General features: G+C 32.7%; 1 protein-coding gene across 8 annotated transcripts in view; it reads right to left on the bottom strand.

Moving 5' to 3' along the window:
- Positions 1-16,713, bottom strand: part of CCDC171 (coiled-coil domain containing 171) — a 327,536-nt gene that overhangs the window by 120,494 nt on the left and 190,329 nt on the right. For all 8 annotated transcript variants that reach the window (XR_011492812.1, XM_070480539.1, XM_070480537.1 and 5 more), the window contains 2 exons: positions 9,591-9,736; positions 7,489-7,543 (listed from right to left, as the gene is read on the bottom strand). Coding sequence is in view for 7 of the 8 variants with exons in the window: in XM_070480539.1 (XP_070336640.1) it covers positions 7,489-7,543; positions 9,591-9,736 (201 nt within the window). In the remaining variant the exon portion in view is untranslated. The remainder of the gene's footprint in view (positions 1-7,488; positions 7,544-9,590; positions 9,737-16,713) is intronic.

Raw genomic sequence — 16,713 nt, 5'->3', positions numbered from 1 at the left:
AGATATTGGATTTATCATACAATGACTTTAAATCAATTATTTCAAATGTGCTTTAAAACATTAAAGGAAACCATGTACAAAAAACCAAAGGAAAACCATGAGAATAACTTCCTCAAAAATGAGAAATATAAATAGATATGAAGCATAAAAAGGAACTGAAGAGAAATTTTGGAGTTGACATATTCCAAAATGCTGGGAAAAAATGAACTGTCAATCAAAAATTCTATATCCAACAAAAATATTCTTCCAAAATGAAGGAGAAAGTAAGCCATTCCAAGACAAACAAAAAGCTGAGAGTGTTATTTACCACCAGCCCTGCCCAGAAGAAAGGTTAAAGGGCGTCCTTCAGCATGAAATGAAAGGACAATAGACCGTAATTCAAATCAACAAGAAGAAATTAAGAATATCAGTAAAGGAAACTGCATATGTAAATATAAAAGTCTGTATTCATCTATTGTTTATTTATAACTCCTTTTTCCTATATGATTTAAAAGATAACAACATAAAACAATAATTATAAACCACTGCAAACCATACAGAATTAACTTAAAACTAAACAGCAAAAAGATATTTGGAAAACGTCCAAATGTTTTGGAAATTAAACAACTTACTCTTATGATGCAGGGAGCTCAAATCTGGTGCTCTGTGACAAGCTAGAGGGGTTGGATGGAGTGGGGGGTGGAAGGGAGGTTCAAAAGGGAGGGGACATATGTGTACCTATGGCTGATTCATGCTGATACACGGCAGAAACCAACACAATATTGTAAAGCAATTATCCAAATAAAAACAAATAAAATTTTTTAAAAAAACATAAAGGGTGAGGGAAGATAAAGGAAAAAAACACTCTTAAACAATGAATAAGTCAAGGAAGAAATCACAGAAAAATTATAAAATATTAATACTTTAATATAAACAAAAACACCACATAACCAAACTTGTGGGAAGCAGTGACAGTCATGCTCACAGAGAAATTTACAGCTTAAATGCCTGCATTAAAGAAGAAGAAAGGTCTCAAATCAATAATCCAAGCTTCCATCTAAGGGAAGTGGAAAAAGAACAAACTAAACCCAAAGCAAACAAAAGGGAGGAAATAATAAAGATGTGAGCAGAGATAAATACAGGAGAGAATAGAAAAATAATAGAGCAAATCAAGAAAATCAAATCTGATCCCTTGAAGAGATCAACAAAATTGACAAACCTTAACTAGACTCACTAAATAAAGAAAGATTAACAAATTACTAAAATTAGGAATAAAAATAGAACATTACTACTGATTTGGAGAAATAAACAATTCTAAGAAAATGAACAACTTTGTGTCAATAAATTAGATAACCTAGATGAAAAAGACAAATTCCTAGAAACACATGAACTATCAAAACTGACTCAAAAATAAAACTTGTATAGATCTATTACAAGGGAAAAGCAAAAGAATTCCAGAAGAACATCTACTTCTGCTTTATTGATTATACTGGTCAAGAAGCAACAGTTAGAATCAGACATGGAACAATAGACTGGTTCTAAATTGGGAAAGGAGTACGTCAAGGCTGTATATTGTCATCCTGCTTATTTAACTTCTATCAATAACCTCAGATACGCAAATGACACTACCCTTATGGCAGAAAGTGAAGAGGAACTAAAGAGCATCTTGATGAAGTGAAAGAGGAGAGTTAAAAAGTTGGCTTAAAACTTAACATGCAAAAAACGAAGATCATGGCATCCAGTCCCATCACTTCATGGCAGATAGATGGGGAAACAACGGAAACAAAAACAGACTTTATTTCCTTGGGCTCCAAAATCACTGCAGATGGTGACTGCAGCCATGAAATCAAGATGCTTGTTCCTTGGGAGAAAAGCTATGACCAACCTAGACAGCATATTAAAAAGCAGAGATATTACCTTGCCAACAAAGGCCCATTTAGTCAAAGCTATGGTTTTTCCAGAAGTCACGTATGCATGTGAGAGAGTTGAGCGCCGAAGAATTGATGCTTTTGAACTGTGGTGTCAGAGAAGATTCTTGAGAGTCCCTTGGACAGCAAGGAGATCCAACCAGTCCATCCTAAAGGAGATCAGTCCTGGGTGGTCACTGGAGGGACTGATGCTGAAGCTGAAACTCCACTACTTTGGCCACCTCATGCGAAAAGTTGACTCACTGGAAAAGACCCTGATGCTGGGACAGATTGGGGGCAGGAGGAGAAGGGGACGACCGAGGGTGAGATGGTTGGATGGCATCACTGACTTGATGGACATGAGTTTGAGCAAGCTCCGGGAGTTGGTGATGGACAGGGAAGCCGGGCATGCTACAGTCCTTGGGGTCACAGAGTCAGACACGACTGAGCGACTGAATTGAACTGATTACAGGGAAAGAGATTGAATCAGTAATCAAAAAACTTTCAACAAAGAAAATCACCAGACCATACTTTACTGGTAAAATCTACCAAAAGTTTAAACAATTAACACCAAACTTATTCAAACTCTTCCAAAAAATTGAAGTGGAGAGGCTACATCTTAACTCATTCTATGAGGACAGTATTACACTGAAACCAAAGTCAGACAATGATATCATGGGAAAACTACAGACCAATATTCCTTACGATCACAGATGCAAAAATCCTCAAAAAATAGTAGGAAGCCAAATGCAGCAGTACAGTCAAATGATTATACTCTACATAATGAAGTGGTATTTACACCAGAAATGCAAAGGTGGTTTAGCATATGTAAGCCAATCTATATAGTACACAACATTAAAAGAATGAAGGTTGAAAGTAAAAAAGATTATCTAATTTGAGGCAGAAAGAGCCTTTTACAAAAATAACACTCTTTCACGATAAGAAAACTTCAAAAAACTAGAAACAGAAAAACGTTTCCTCACTCTCATGCAGGACATCTATGAAAAAAATAGATGTAACATCATATTTAACGATGCAAAACCAAAAGCCTTCCCTATAAGATCAGGAACAACATACAAGGAGGTCTGCTGTCATCACATTATCTTATGGCTAGGACTGCAAGTTCTAGCCAGACAATTAGATTTAAAAAAAGAAAGAAAGGAAAGGAGTGGGGAGAAAAGGAAAAGAAGAAAGAAAGAAAGGACACCCAAATTAGAAAGAAGTAAGTAAAACTATCTTTTATTTATAGATATCATCTTATATTTAGAAAATCATAAAGAATCCACACAAAAAATTATTTGAGCTAATAAATTCAGCAAAGTTGCAGTATACAAGACCAATACACAAAATCAGCTATATTTCCATACACTAGCAATTAAGAACCAAAAAATGAATTTAAAAATAATTTCATTTACAACAGCATTTCAATGGGTAGAATAATGAGGAATAAATTCAAACAAGGGACAAAACTTGTACACTGAAAACTATAAAACACTGTTGAAAGAAATTACAGATTTAAATAAATGGGAAGACATCTCATGTCATGAATTGCAAGACTTAAGACAGCAACTCTCCCCAAATTTGATCTAGTAAATCTAATTGAATCACTACTAAAATTCCAACTGTCTTTTTCAGGCTGGATGGGGTGGGGAAGGAAGTTTGGGGGAGAATGGATACGTGTATATGTATGGCTGGGTACCTTTACTGTTCACCTGACCATCACAATATTGTTCATCAGTTCATCAATACAAAATGAAAAGTTTAAAAATTTAAAAATGATCCTAAAATTCATACGGAATTACACGGCACCCTGAAAAGTCAAATCAATCTTGAGAAAATAAGAAAGTTGGAAGACTCACATTTCTAGATTTCAAAATTTACTACAAAGCTACAGTGATCAAAACAGTGTGGCAGTGATATAAAGATGAGTACAAATATCAACGGAATAGAATTGAGATTCCAGCAATAAACTTATTCATCTGTTGTCAAATGATTTTAACTAAGAATACTAAGATTACTAATGGTGGGAAAGAACAGTCTTTTTAATACATGGGGTGTTGGGACAATTGGACATCCATGGAAAAGAATGAAGCTGGATCCTTGCATCACACCATATATAAGAATTAACTCAGTATGGAGCAAAGACCTAAGTGTAAGAGTTAAGACTATAAAACTCTTTGAAGTAAACTTAGGGGGAAATCTTCACAACCTTGGATTTGGCAATGCATTCTTAGATATGAGACCAAACATGATCAACAAAAGAAAAAACCTGGACTTCACCAAAGTTAAAAACTTTTGTTCATCAAAGGACACTGACAAAAGAGTAAAAAGACAATAGCAGAATAGGATAAGAGGGTATAGGAGTGACTACTTATAATGGTACTGGGTTTCTCTGGATTAGATACTTGTGATTATTGAATAGCATTATAAATATATTGAAAGCCACCAAACTGTACATTTTTTAATGGTTTAAATAGTGATTTATTTTAACTTTCAACAGTTATGGTTTTTCCAAAATACAAAAAGTAGTTCAGAATTCAACTAAACAGAAAAGTGTGTGAATTAAAAAATACACATCATGAAAAGTTGTAATAATTTGTATATCTTTGTCCTAATTTTCTTAACCCCAATAACTTGAAATTAGTCCAAAAAGGTTTCCTAATAAAAAGTTAGCTTCTGGTCTACATTTAAAACAGTCATAAATTAAATATATTTAAATTCAATTAAAATAAAATTTCTATTTCTTTGAAAAAATATATACTTTTAAATAAAAATGATGGGCCTTCTTTATTTAATACTAGTGCCAGTCCCAAATAGGGTTTTAAAAATCATAAACAGTCAACTGCTGTGCATAATACAGTTTTAGGATTTGAAAAGTTGAATGTATCAAATTTTAAAATGAACAAATACCATAAAAATAACAGCTTCTCCTAAAAACAATTATGTTTAGTTTAAGTTATTTAAAGCACAAGAAAATAATTTCTACATGAAATTTCTTTTTATTTGATTCTTGTGTTAGAAGTTAGTATTAAAATTCAATTCAGCAGGTTAAAAATTATTTTTATTCCAGAAAACTTGGTGCATACCTTGAAAACATATGTGCTTAAAAAATCTGAATAGCTATATTATTTGACTATGTACAGTAAACGGTGCTAAAGAGATTGGATGTAACCACAATCATTTCTACCACCCAATGGGATAGCCCAAACCCTCATTCTGTACTACTCTTAGTTTCCCCAAGAAATAAAATGCACTAGACAGTCCACAGTGGCCAGAAAAATAAGCCTGCGAGCTCTGGCTTGAAGACGGATGGGCTGCACCTGCCTGAGAACTTCAGAAAGGACCCACTGGGTCTCCTTCTTATCACCCATTTGTTCTCACCCACACTTTGTGGAAAAGAGAATTAGTCCAATAATCAATTAGCCTTTCCTAAAATTTCATGTCAAGCTTGAAGAGTAATTATAATTTAAAAATCACCATATATACAGAAATTTGCAAAATAACTATTACATCTAAAGGGGGGGGAAAGCCATATAGCAAAAGTAAAGCTACAGTGGTTGTAGGCCAATTCTACAGACATCTTTCTTTCTATATGTTAAAATCAAAAGAAATGCAAATGAACTCTATGATTATAACTGTCCTGTTGCAATCAGTCTTTATCATACTTAAAGATATATTTTGCCATTCTCACAACAAAAAGTAAGGTATGACATTTAGATTTCACACTGATGATGGGTTCTGTCTGATGTCAAAGTCCACGCCCAAGACAGCTGCTATCCAATATTATTTTCCTCTGTCTGGGAAGACGACAAACAATTGGGTTTCAAAGGCAATATTAACTGCTATAGAAAGATATGCCATGTACATGACATAATTTATTTTTCCTATCCAAAGTCTCACCATATACTGAAAAAACAAAAAAAAAAATCTAACCAAAATATCTTTTTTCCTACAAACCTAAATTTCAGATTTCTAGCATATTTGGATTTGATGTGATCATATTTAAACTACACTAGCTGGCTAAATATTTTAAACCGGAAGGAGGAGAATTCATAGTTTCAAATATTACTTAAAAATAACACTCAGAAATAAAAAAATATCGGATTTTTTTTCAGAATGCTTTGGGTCAGTCACTTTTAGCTAGTCACTTACAATATCAAAGAATACAGATGCCCAGTGTTTTTAACAAGTTAAAATGTATTAAATATTAGTTTGTTAATGTTATTTATTATTTCCTTAACAGGATTAGTTTTTAGGAGATTTTAAGTGATCTAAAATTGTATTATATAAAAAATTTGATCCAAAAATTAGTCTAAATATGATTCATTCATAAACTCCATGTGTCTTAAAAGTACTCAGTACTTATATTTCTAACAAATTACCTGTTAAACAATAACAGAAACACATAAATAACACTTCTCTACTTTTAAATAAGGGGTTTCCCTGGTGGCTCAGTGGTAAAGTGCCTGCCTACCAAGAAGATAAATTACAACTTGGAAAATATCATTGCCTAGGTTAAGGTAGATGAGTACTACCAAATACAGTATATGATGTCTCTCTCTATATATATATATATGTATATGTATATAGGATAGTAGATTTAAGAGTGCTGAGACAGACAATGTGCTAAGTTACTTCAGTCATGTCTGACTCTTGGCAGCCCCATGGACTATATAGCTCACCAGGCTCCTCTGTCCATGGAATTTCCCAGGCAAGAATACTGGAGTGGTTGCCATTTCCTCCTCCAGGGGATCTTCCTGACCCAAGGATCAAACCGGTGTTTCTTTCTTTTTTTTTTTTTAAATTTTATTTTATTAAATTATAGTTGATTGACAGTGTTGTGTTAGTTTCTGCTGTATAGCAAAGTGATTTTCTTTTACACATTCTTTTCCATTATGGTTTAGTACAGGATATTGAATATAGTTCCCTATGCTCTTCACGTTGTCTTTTACCCCACAAATACATTTTTTTCATTTATTTTTATTAGTTGGAGGCTAATTACTTTACAATATTGTAGTGGTTTTTGTCATACATTGACATGAATCAGTCATGGATTTACATGCATTCCCCATCCCGATCCCCCCCCCCCCCCTCTCTACCCGATCCCTCTGGGTCTTCCCAGTGCACCAGGCCCAAGCACTTGTCTCATGCACCCAACCTGGGCTGGTGATCTGTTTCACCACAGATAATATATCCGGTGTTTCTTACATCTCCTGTATTGACACACAGGTTCTTTACCACTAGTACCACTTGGGACAGTGTGTTCAAACATTTTATCATTATGAGACATGATGATACCTTAATCACCTCTAATTCAGTGAGTAAAGACCACAAACAACTCAAGTGCAATTATACTAGTTTGGAGAAACCACTATTTTCCTAGTTTCATCAAGTACATAAAGTGAATTCTGGAAAAAGTTATGCAATATAGCATTGTCCAATACAAATTTTCAGTCATTTGAAAGGATCCTTTTGTTAACTTATTTCTAAAGAAAGCTACAAAATGAATCAAAGTATTTTGTAGTTAATATTGACAAAATTAATGACCAGGAGAACTGTATCATAATACAAGCTGAACAATATTGAAGAAAAATTATAGTACCTTATGAAGCATATTTTCTACTGTTCTCATATGATTAGCAACACATTCTTTGTCTCTAGAAACAAAATAAAGATTAGGTATTAGTAAAACCCAAACCCTACGGTAACTGTCATTCATTTTAGTGTTAAGTCACTGTTACTGAAAAATAAGAGTTGGTTTTCACTGTACTCCTTCTAAAAGTGTAAAACCCAACCATATTCACTGGTATATTTTCATATTTAACTCTTATCTTCAGTTATATTGCCTGCCATAAATTAGAGGTGAGAAAAACCTTATGAATATCTTCAAAGTTTAAAAAAGAGTGAAAACAGAAATCATGATTACATAATTGATATACAAGGTGTTGAAAAGGTTAAACTTGCATTCTTTTAGCTTCTAATGAAAAAGACTTTAGAAATATTAGTGGTGGATATAAATGGCCATACTATGCACAATAATATTTTCCCTTTGACAGGTTTTCTGTACTATAATAATTATACAAAAACCCTTTATGGCCTTGACTAGAAATATGCAAATTTACTATTCTCTTCTCTAGCCTTGTATATTAAACTTAGCTTTTACGATGAAATTAAAAGTTTAGATGGAAATGCTGAAAACAAAATTTTAATGGTGAATTACAAATTAAAAACTGTAAATAATGTATTAGTTCTCCAAATTTCAAATTAGCTTTTTTAGTGTTATTAAGAATATGTGCCCATGGTCATAGATCTCAGACACGACAAATTCCTGAATTACCAGTAGTATTGTGAAGATGCAATATGAATCTAGAGGTTTTATAATCTTGTTTTCATTAATCTTAGAATTTTCAATGCTCTAAGACATACTAAAAATTACCTATGCTAAGATTCTCATTTGACATGAGAAAATCAACTGAAAAATGACAGCAAAAAACTGATTCAGTCAGACTTACATTTTTAAAAAATGACAATTACATATACCCAATATGGTAGCACAGTGTTATAGAGCTTTACAATTATTCAAATATGTACTGGTGGGTATTCAAACATGCCAATATTGTGGCGCTGTGTAAACTCATTTTTTTCATTATGTGTGAGCAATATCCCAAGCCAACTGACAAAGCTGTGGATATTCTAGGATTGCAAACTGCTTGTTTTGTGATTTAGTTTATAGACTACATTCATATTTCATGCTATGCTTAAGAACAGAGTTTGTCTCCAAACATTTTTAAGTTGTATTTACATATTTGTAAATATATATATATATATATACACACACACACGTGCATACCTGTGTGTTGCATACCTGCAAGTACAAGAATCAAGAATTTCAAATTTAGAAACAGTGAGTGTATTAAAATTAGATGTTTCTTTAATCTATAAATAGATTTTCTTTAAGTCATGCAGTTTGTAAAAAGGGTTGTCTTAAAGTACTCCATGAAATTTGATGTGGGGAACAAATAAAATACCCAAGAGAACTGTTCAATTTGAACTTCACAGTGTATGTCAACTTGATTACCTGGTAAAACGAAAAACACTCCTATCACATTTACATAGCTGCCCACTCTGAAAACTGCCTGTTTTTCTCTATTTAACATATTTGAATATACAGCCATAAAATTAAAAGAATTTTCCATGATCAGTATGCTTTTATTGCACTTAAAAATGCTATAATACACATGTTGATTATATACTATCATTTCTTTATGAAAATATGACTTGCAATACTAGAATATTATAATATATGCAGAAGCAAATTTGGAAGGCAATGGGACAGAAAGGGTTGACAAATATATGATACGGAAACTATTCAAAACTTTAGAATAAAGTGTCTTATAGGTTAACAGTCATATGTTAATGAAAATCTGGTTTCAAACAAGTTAACACTACAACAGAGCCTAAAATATACAACATCAGCAGTTATACAGAAACTTATTCTTTTCTAAGGTTTCTCAATAAAATATACATTTAGTATGTTGAGTTAAGAGTTCTCTCTTTTTGAGGATATATCAGAGAATTTCAAAGAGAGACAGCTGTACTTTTGTTTTCTAACACTGTATTATCCAGGGCTAAAACCCAGAGCATGAAAGTAAGAATTGATCTTTTGTCTGTTTTAAGTGATCTCCCCAAGGTCCAAATGCTCACTTGGCTGCCATGCGGAGGGCACTCTCTGCATCATGGATGTTCTCCTCCAGTCGACGCTTGTCCTGCTCCAGCTGGGTAAGATGTCTATTGAGCTGACGCAGAGATTGATCTTTTCTTCTCAGCTCCATCTTTGCCTCGGAGAGACTCTGCAAGCAGACAGAAAACAGAGTTACTTGTCAGCCCCGATAATTAACTTCAATTTATGCCATAGGCTATTAAACAAAGAAAGATACAGGCTGACTGAGAAGTAGACTTGGGTCATTACACATCAAGGTTTAACAAATTTTTGGCAAAAATTTTACATACGTGCTAAACAGAAATGATAGAAGTGAGAAGGTTCGGGAAAATGTTTAGCTGCAAAATACAACTCTATTTTTTAAAATACTACAAGGCGAATACATTCTTTTCTTGGTAAAAATATCTGATTATTAAAAACCTCAGGTTACATTTTCCTTTAATGACAAAAAATAAAGATCTCAATGGAAAACGCACATGAAATTTAGAATCTGTGCAAGAACTATCATATGGCCAAAGTGTGTGTGTGACTGAGAGGGAAGTGGATTAGGATACCAATAAGAGAATGGGGAACCCAAGATTTAAAACCATCACTGCTATCTTTATAAATGTATCTGTAACAGATTGCTATATACATCTCGGTGAAAGAACAAACTGGATTCCAAAATAAAATTTACTCATTTCGCATTAAAAAAAACTCATGACAGAGATAACATAAACCTGATCAACATTTCAACAGAGAGTTATAAATAATACTTGCATTTGTTATTATAAAAACAGTCCATAAATATTTTCCTAGTCAGAGAAGTACAAAATTTGTTGATTGATGTTTGTTTTGCTATGTGCTTTAATCTGAAATATTCACTTAGGACAAGTTTCAGGATACAAGAGTACAACTTCATCTTGGAACTAAGGCTAAAGGTTTTAGAAACTTCTAAGTTAAAGGAGCATTTTCTTATTTTAAACTCTAGGATGTAAAACAATATAGGGATCAGAGGATCTCTTAGCACTGAAAATCTGCTCGTTCCTCTGCCTAAGAAATTTCTAGAATATGAGCTTATCAACCAATTCTTCCATTAAGTTTGTTGGACACTGAGCTATATAATTGATTGTATACACATATTTTTGCTTTTTTCTAAGAGTTTAGCCACACATTAACATTCACAACCATGCTTCAAATACCCAGTAAAGAACAACCAAAATGTAGTAATTTCATGTTTAAAATTCTTCTAATAGTATTATTTTAATGCAATCACAATAAAATAAAAAACTCAAGCTGCCTGCGTGGGGCTAAAACAATTAATTCACTCTATAAACACTGAATTGAAAGCAAAACCAATAAGGTATTTTTAAACGCTAAAAAAAAATTTTAATTCAGTATTTTACTTTTCAGTCAAGCTGCGTGCTGTCAGACAAATACAAGTCATAAACTAAAAGTAAGCAAACTATGATTACTTTTTAGACATTATGTTTTATTTAAAATCTTTAGCAGTAACAGATCTTCAAGAATATCCCACTTTGGAAGTAGTCACTGATTCAAGCCAACTTTAAAAAGACAACAAAAAAGAAATTTGAAAAGCCGTGCTAAACCTACTTAGTCTGTGCCAATGTTAAGATATTTTAAGGCACTGAAGTATCATGAGATTTCTTTCTTTAAAAAAATAAAACCCACTTGAGTCCTTTTAAAGTCAATATTTCTGACATCTTTCAGGTAATAAAAAAAATGCTATTTTTCAGATGTGAAGATAAAATTAATGATCCACCACCAGTTACACATAAAGCTTGAGTTCTTTTTCCAACAGAAATAATTGAATGTGCCAATCCATTCAAATTCTCTTGCTCAGTAATTCTTATGACTAGAGGTGCATATTTGTGAGCAACGTTCAGGATATTGATTCCAGTCTTGTCCAGAGTGAAGCTCACTGGTTCAATCTAAGGGAACCCATGACCTTAAAATCACTATAAAACCACACTTGACTTTTCAGCAATTCTATGATACCCTTCCAAAGAAGATATAACTCATGGAATTAGAATCTCCACTGTATATCTAAATCTACCAGTTTCCATCAGCTTTCATCGCCTTCTCTCAGGTGCAAAGTCAGGAAGCCACCAAAGTCTCCTAAAGCCCGCACTATGTCAGAGGTACACCTGAATAGTTTACTCGAAGACTAAACCTACAGACAACAAACAAAAAATGGCAGAAATAAAGTGGTATAAATCATACTTCCTTAGTGTAAAAATGAAGAGATAATGGTTTTTGAAAAAAGAATAATCGTTTATATAACTTACGACACAGGAGTCTCATTTTAAAGAGCTGAGGAAGATCACAATGCAGTAATATGTCTTTTTACTGATATCCACATTTTTGCCTTTGATGGCAAAAGTAGAATCCTTAAAAACCCTAACACTGAGCTTGTAAAAAAGAAAAACATATGTATATGTGTGTGTACATATATATATGACATACACATATGTATTTACACCATTTATAAAATATATTATAGATACATATAAAGTTTGAAGTTCAGCTTTTCTTTACTCCTGTTCAGATTTATCTAATTAAAACCCATGATAAACTTCACAGACTCTAATATTTCCAACCGAAGGACTCAAACCAAGGTGTGCCTCTGGGCAGCAAGGCAACAATGATAAGCAGCAGGTTAGCCACTAATTTCTCTACCGGGTAGATTGTGAAAGTGTGATGTTCTGATATCCAAGAAACTGTTCAGGAGAGAATAGGATAAATCAAGTTTAATAACTCTGCTCCTAATTGTTCCCCCAATGCTCAACTCTAATTACGTGGAGAACTCTCTTGACTGTCGCCTGATATTAAGTTGTTGGAGGCTGAGCCTGGAACAGCAAGATAATCAATAAACATTTAGTGGGGAGAAGAATGAAGATCCTGTTAAGCAGTGGGAACCTGCAGCACCCAAAGCCCTTCTGCTCATGAGAAAACCTATGGGACAACCATCGTGATTGCAAAGCAATAATCCAAAGCACTGTTTTTAGGCCTTGAGGCCTTTAGGCAACAGTACATTTGAGGAAAAGAGGTTAACACGGTCACCCTAATTACAGCCCACTTTCACATACTTCATATATAAGCGAAGACAAGCCAATTAGGTAGAAAGGAAGATAAGGGAAGTTTTATTTGTATACTAATTAAACCCCTGATGAAATTAAAGGAAAAACATACAGCTCTGTAATTGTGTCTGAGAAAGGTCACTTCAGGTTCAGTTATCAGAACTGCGCAGCCTTGAGATATTTCACTTAATCCACAATACAGCCCTCATTTTGTACTCAGGTCTTAATATTTACCAAAAAAAAAAAGAAAAATTCAAAGCCTGATACTGCATTTATCTTTAAACTACGTTGTGAACAATTTTAGCTATTAGAAAGTTAATGCTAAATATAACAAAAGTTTAAAAGGAAAAATATCACCTAGACAAGAACCAATGCCACAATATTATTTATCAAACATTCCGAGTTTTCACTTTAAACCCAAAGTGTTTTAAAGCAACTATTTGCAACAGAATCCCAAGCTGACTGTATTTCAAAAGCTATTATGCAAGATATTTATTGTATTTCTTTTAAGATAATGATGTCATTGCTCACGTATACCTCTCATAGTCCAGAGGGAAAAGCCAATGCTTTCACTAAACTACTATTATAAGATATTTTTATATCTAGCTATTTTCCTAAGATGGTGATGAAAAGCAATGTGTCACTAATGAAAGATGGCAGGGTAAGTATGGATACCAACGAAGTAGTTAAGTACAGAGAAAGCTTAGGGGCAGAATATAGGAGAGATGTGAATATTAAAATACCAACATGTTTTTTAAAAGTCTGTTTTCTTATCTACAGTTTCTGAAGTTTCTATAATCAAAGTGTTACCACTAAATAAGAATACAAATCATTTTCTTAAGTCATACATAATTTCATACTTACTTCTAAAGTTCTAAACATTTATTACACTTAACAATTTTTAAAAAATTAATTGTGAATATAAATTGAAATTCTATTACTTTGCACCTATGAAAACATTTTATACAGTGGAATGTTTAATAACATCTTTATTGAGATATAACTTACAAGCCACATAATTCACACTTTTAAAGTGCAAAATTAAGTGGGTTTTATTATATTAACAAAGTTGTGCAACCATCACCAATGGAGGTCTTTTTTGAAGAGAAGTTCTTTAAAAAAAAAAACAACTTATCAAAACAATAGGGCAACCTAAATATAGTATATCTCATTACCTCACAGCTAGCTCTAATTTTAAATGACACAAGATATACAGATTTTAAATTTTGTCCATTAACAGTTTCAAAAGTATAACATTTATAACACGAATTCCCTGAATTAGAATACTTGATTCATAAATGTGGTATTTAGTACAAAAGTTAGTTACCTGAAAGAATGTACAAAAATCTCCAACTATTATTCCTGGATGTTAAGGGAATCATCTAACATAGCTCTTTCTCATAAGTACACTACTGTACTGCCTTAGACCATTACGCCAGCTATGAAGACCAAGCCCCAGGAGATTTCGCTTTCATAGATTTTCTTTTGTCTAATGGGAAATATCTATGGATCCACATTTCTACAGACTAAAAGCTAATGGCTTTTTCAATTTGGTAGAAAAGTTAGTCATACAAAATGTAAGACCAGACAACAACACAAGTGTTAAAAAGAACAAAGCTACATTTACTAGGTAAAGAAAAGAACATCTGTAACATTTTTTTCTAAAATTGTACTACTGTCCCACTGTAATTTTGGAATAAACATTCCTAGATTTGTGATGAGTTAGGTAAAACATCTCAAGGCATTAAAACTCATGTTGGAAAAAGAAACAGCACCGTCTTCTGCCCTACCATTATAATATGACCACAAGAAAATCATATTAATCAAGAATTAGTTAGCTGTTGGGTGGGTCAAACTATGCAGACTGCCACAAAAAGTATAAATTTAAAATGATACAACCACCAGATTTATAATTGGGTACACAAGTTAGGGATGAAACTAAAGAATGACATATTCTATAATAAAGCTTGAAAATCTGTGAGATAAGCAACTAGAGAATTTACAATAAGTATATAATAGTAAAGATGTTGGTATGTAGTAAAATTAGTATATGAATAAATTTTAGTTTGGGTATTCTACATTTTATATGGATAATTTGTATTAAAAGTTCTGCAATTTTAAGTTATCTTCTTAAGGACATTATCTTCTATTATTTTCTAATAATAAACTGATGCAAAACATAGGTGATGTTAATAAACCAAAGCTAAAGATCAAATAACTTACCCACTTTGGGAACGAATAAATAATAGCCCTTATTAGAACTCACACGTCTAGTAAGACATAGATGTGAAAGTGTCCTATAAACTGTAAAAGGCTACATAAATTTAATATGCATAATTAATATAACACTTAAACTTCTACATGTAGTGTTATTACACAGTCTTCTTTAAATCTCTCTCTATATAGCAACTTATGAGTTTCTATTTTAATTTTACATCATCATCCTTTACACACAAGCATTATATAAACATTCATAAATTGTTTAAATTAAGTATTTCTATCACCCTTGAAAAAGGTAAAATAACATCAACAAAAAGGTGTAAAAAAGTCACTTTAATAGAAGACCATATGGTAGATGATTTTCAAAAAATGGAGCAGACAGCAATGAAAATTCACCTTCAAAATTTCAAAGTATGCTATAACGTTTTGCTGTATGCTTTATGATTATTGGCACCACATTTCCACATGTTCCTTTGAAAACATCCTCCTAAATTCCATCAGTATAAAAGGAAAAAAGTTAATCCTGTCCAGTAAACTCACTGAAAATGATCAGTAGTAAAATATAGTGGAAAGGAAAAGAACCTCATAAAAGTGTTCAAAACATATTTAACAGCATTTGTTCCATGCCTCACAGAGTACTACAAAACTCTGGGAGATGAAGTGTGTTAGGTAATAATGAGGTAAACTGGGAGAGAAATTGTTAAAAGACACTTTTAATGACAAAAAAAAAAAAAGGAGGATAATAAAGAGAATTACGAGAGCCCTCTCAACTGGAAAATACACTCAGAAAAGCACAGGCAAGTGGCAGCTAGATTTATTGTGACACACAGCATGTAAGCAGTAACGTGGCAGTGATGTCTTCTCAGAATATAAAACAAACTGCTCTTGGCCGCACGACAGACCTTAGGAGACAGAACTAGCTGCAAGTGACAACCACCATGATGCTGCTCTAATAAAACCAAGTCTTACACGGCCTCTATGTTGTCCAGTGAATAGCTAATAAATAAAGGGATAGAATACAATAAGTCCTTCTGTTGGATTTTATCAGCTACGGACTGCTCAGCAGGTTCTAAAGACTTCACCCAGTTGACAGTCCTTAGTTATGTGGAGGTCCTAAACTTTGCAGAATTCCCTAGCAATATTTTAAATGAGCCAAGCTATGAATTAGGTTGCAGGAAAATATCATTTAGAAATTAAATACTGCTTTTAAATCATTTGGGAATTACCTAAAACAAATGTCTACTAAGAATTGAGAAATATGAATAATTTATAAGGAGCTTCATATGGTTGAATTTCTGACACTTAAAAAGAACTTACTGTCAGAAGAATTTTTCAATTTCAAGAATTCTTTTTGTGATGTAATTGAATAGGATAGACAAATCCTATACAATAATTAAAATGTCTTCATATTAATATTTTTATTGTACTACAAAATTTAAATGACTATCTTGATTTGCTGAATATGTTTTATATTAAATATTATTAATAAAAGTAAATGCAATATCAGCTGAGTAAAATTTAATTATTTAAGAGAATGTGAAGGTCAAGTTTGAATCAGAAAAATAAACTTAGGTTCTTTTACATTCAAATGTAGATAAAACAAAGTCTGAGTTTTTTTCTTAAGAAAATTTACTCATCGGGTGAATTTTTTTATATGAGATTTCACCACTGATTTCTATCTTCATTTTAGAGATATATTCACAGGGGAAAATTCTGAACTACAAACCTTTCTTACATTTCCTGATCTGAGCATTCCACCTTTGTACGAAGGCACTAGATCTGTTCTTGAACCATGCCTATCATATTA

This window comes from Odocoileus virginianus, chromosome 18 (assembly GCF_023699985.2).
Source record: "Odocoileus virginianus isolate 20LAN1187 ecotype Illinois chromosome 18, Ovbor_1.2, whole genome shotgun sequence".
Classification (NCBI taxonomy): domain Eukaryota; kingdom Metazoa; phylum Chordata; class Mammalia; order Artiodactyla; family Cervidae; genus Odocoileus; species Odocoileus virginianus.
Note: the sequence above shows the minus strand (reverse complement) of the source record. Positions and strands in the feature narration are given on the sequence as shown.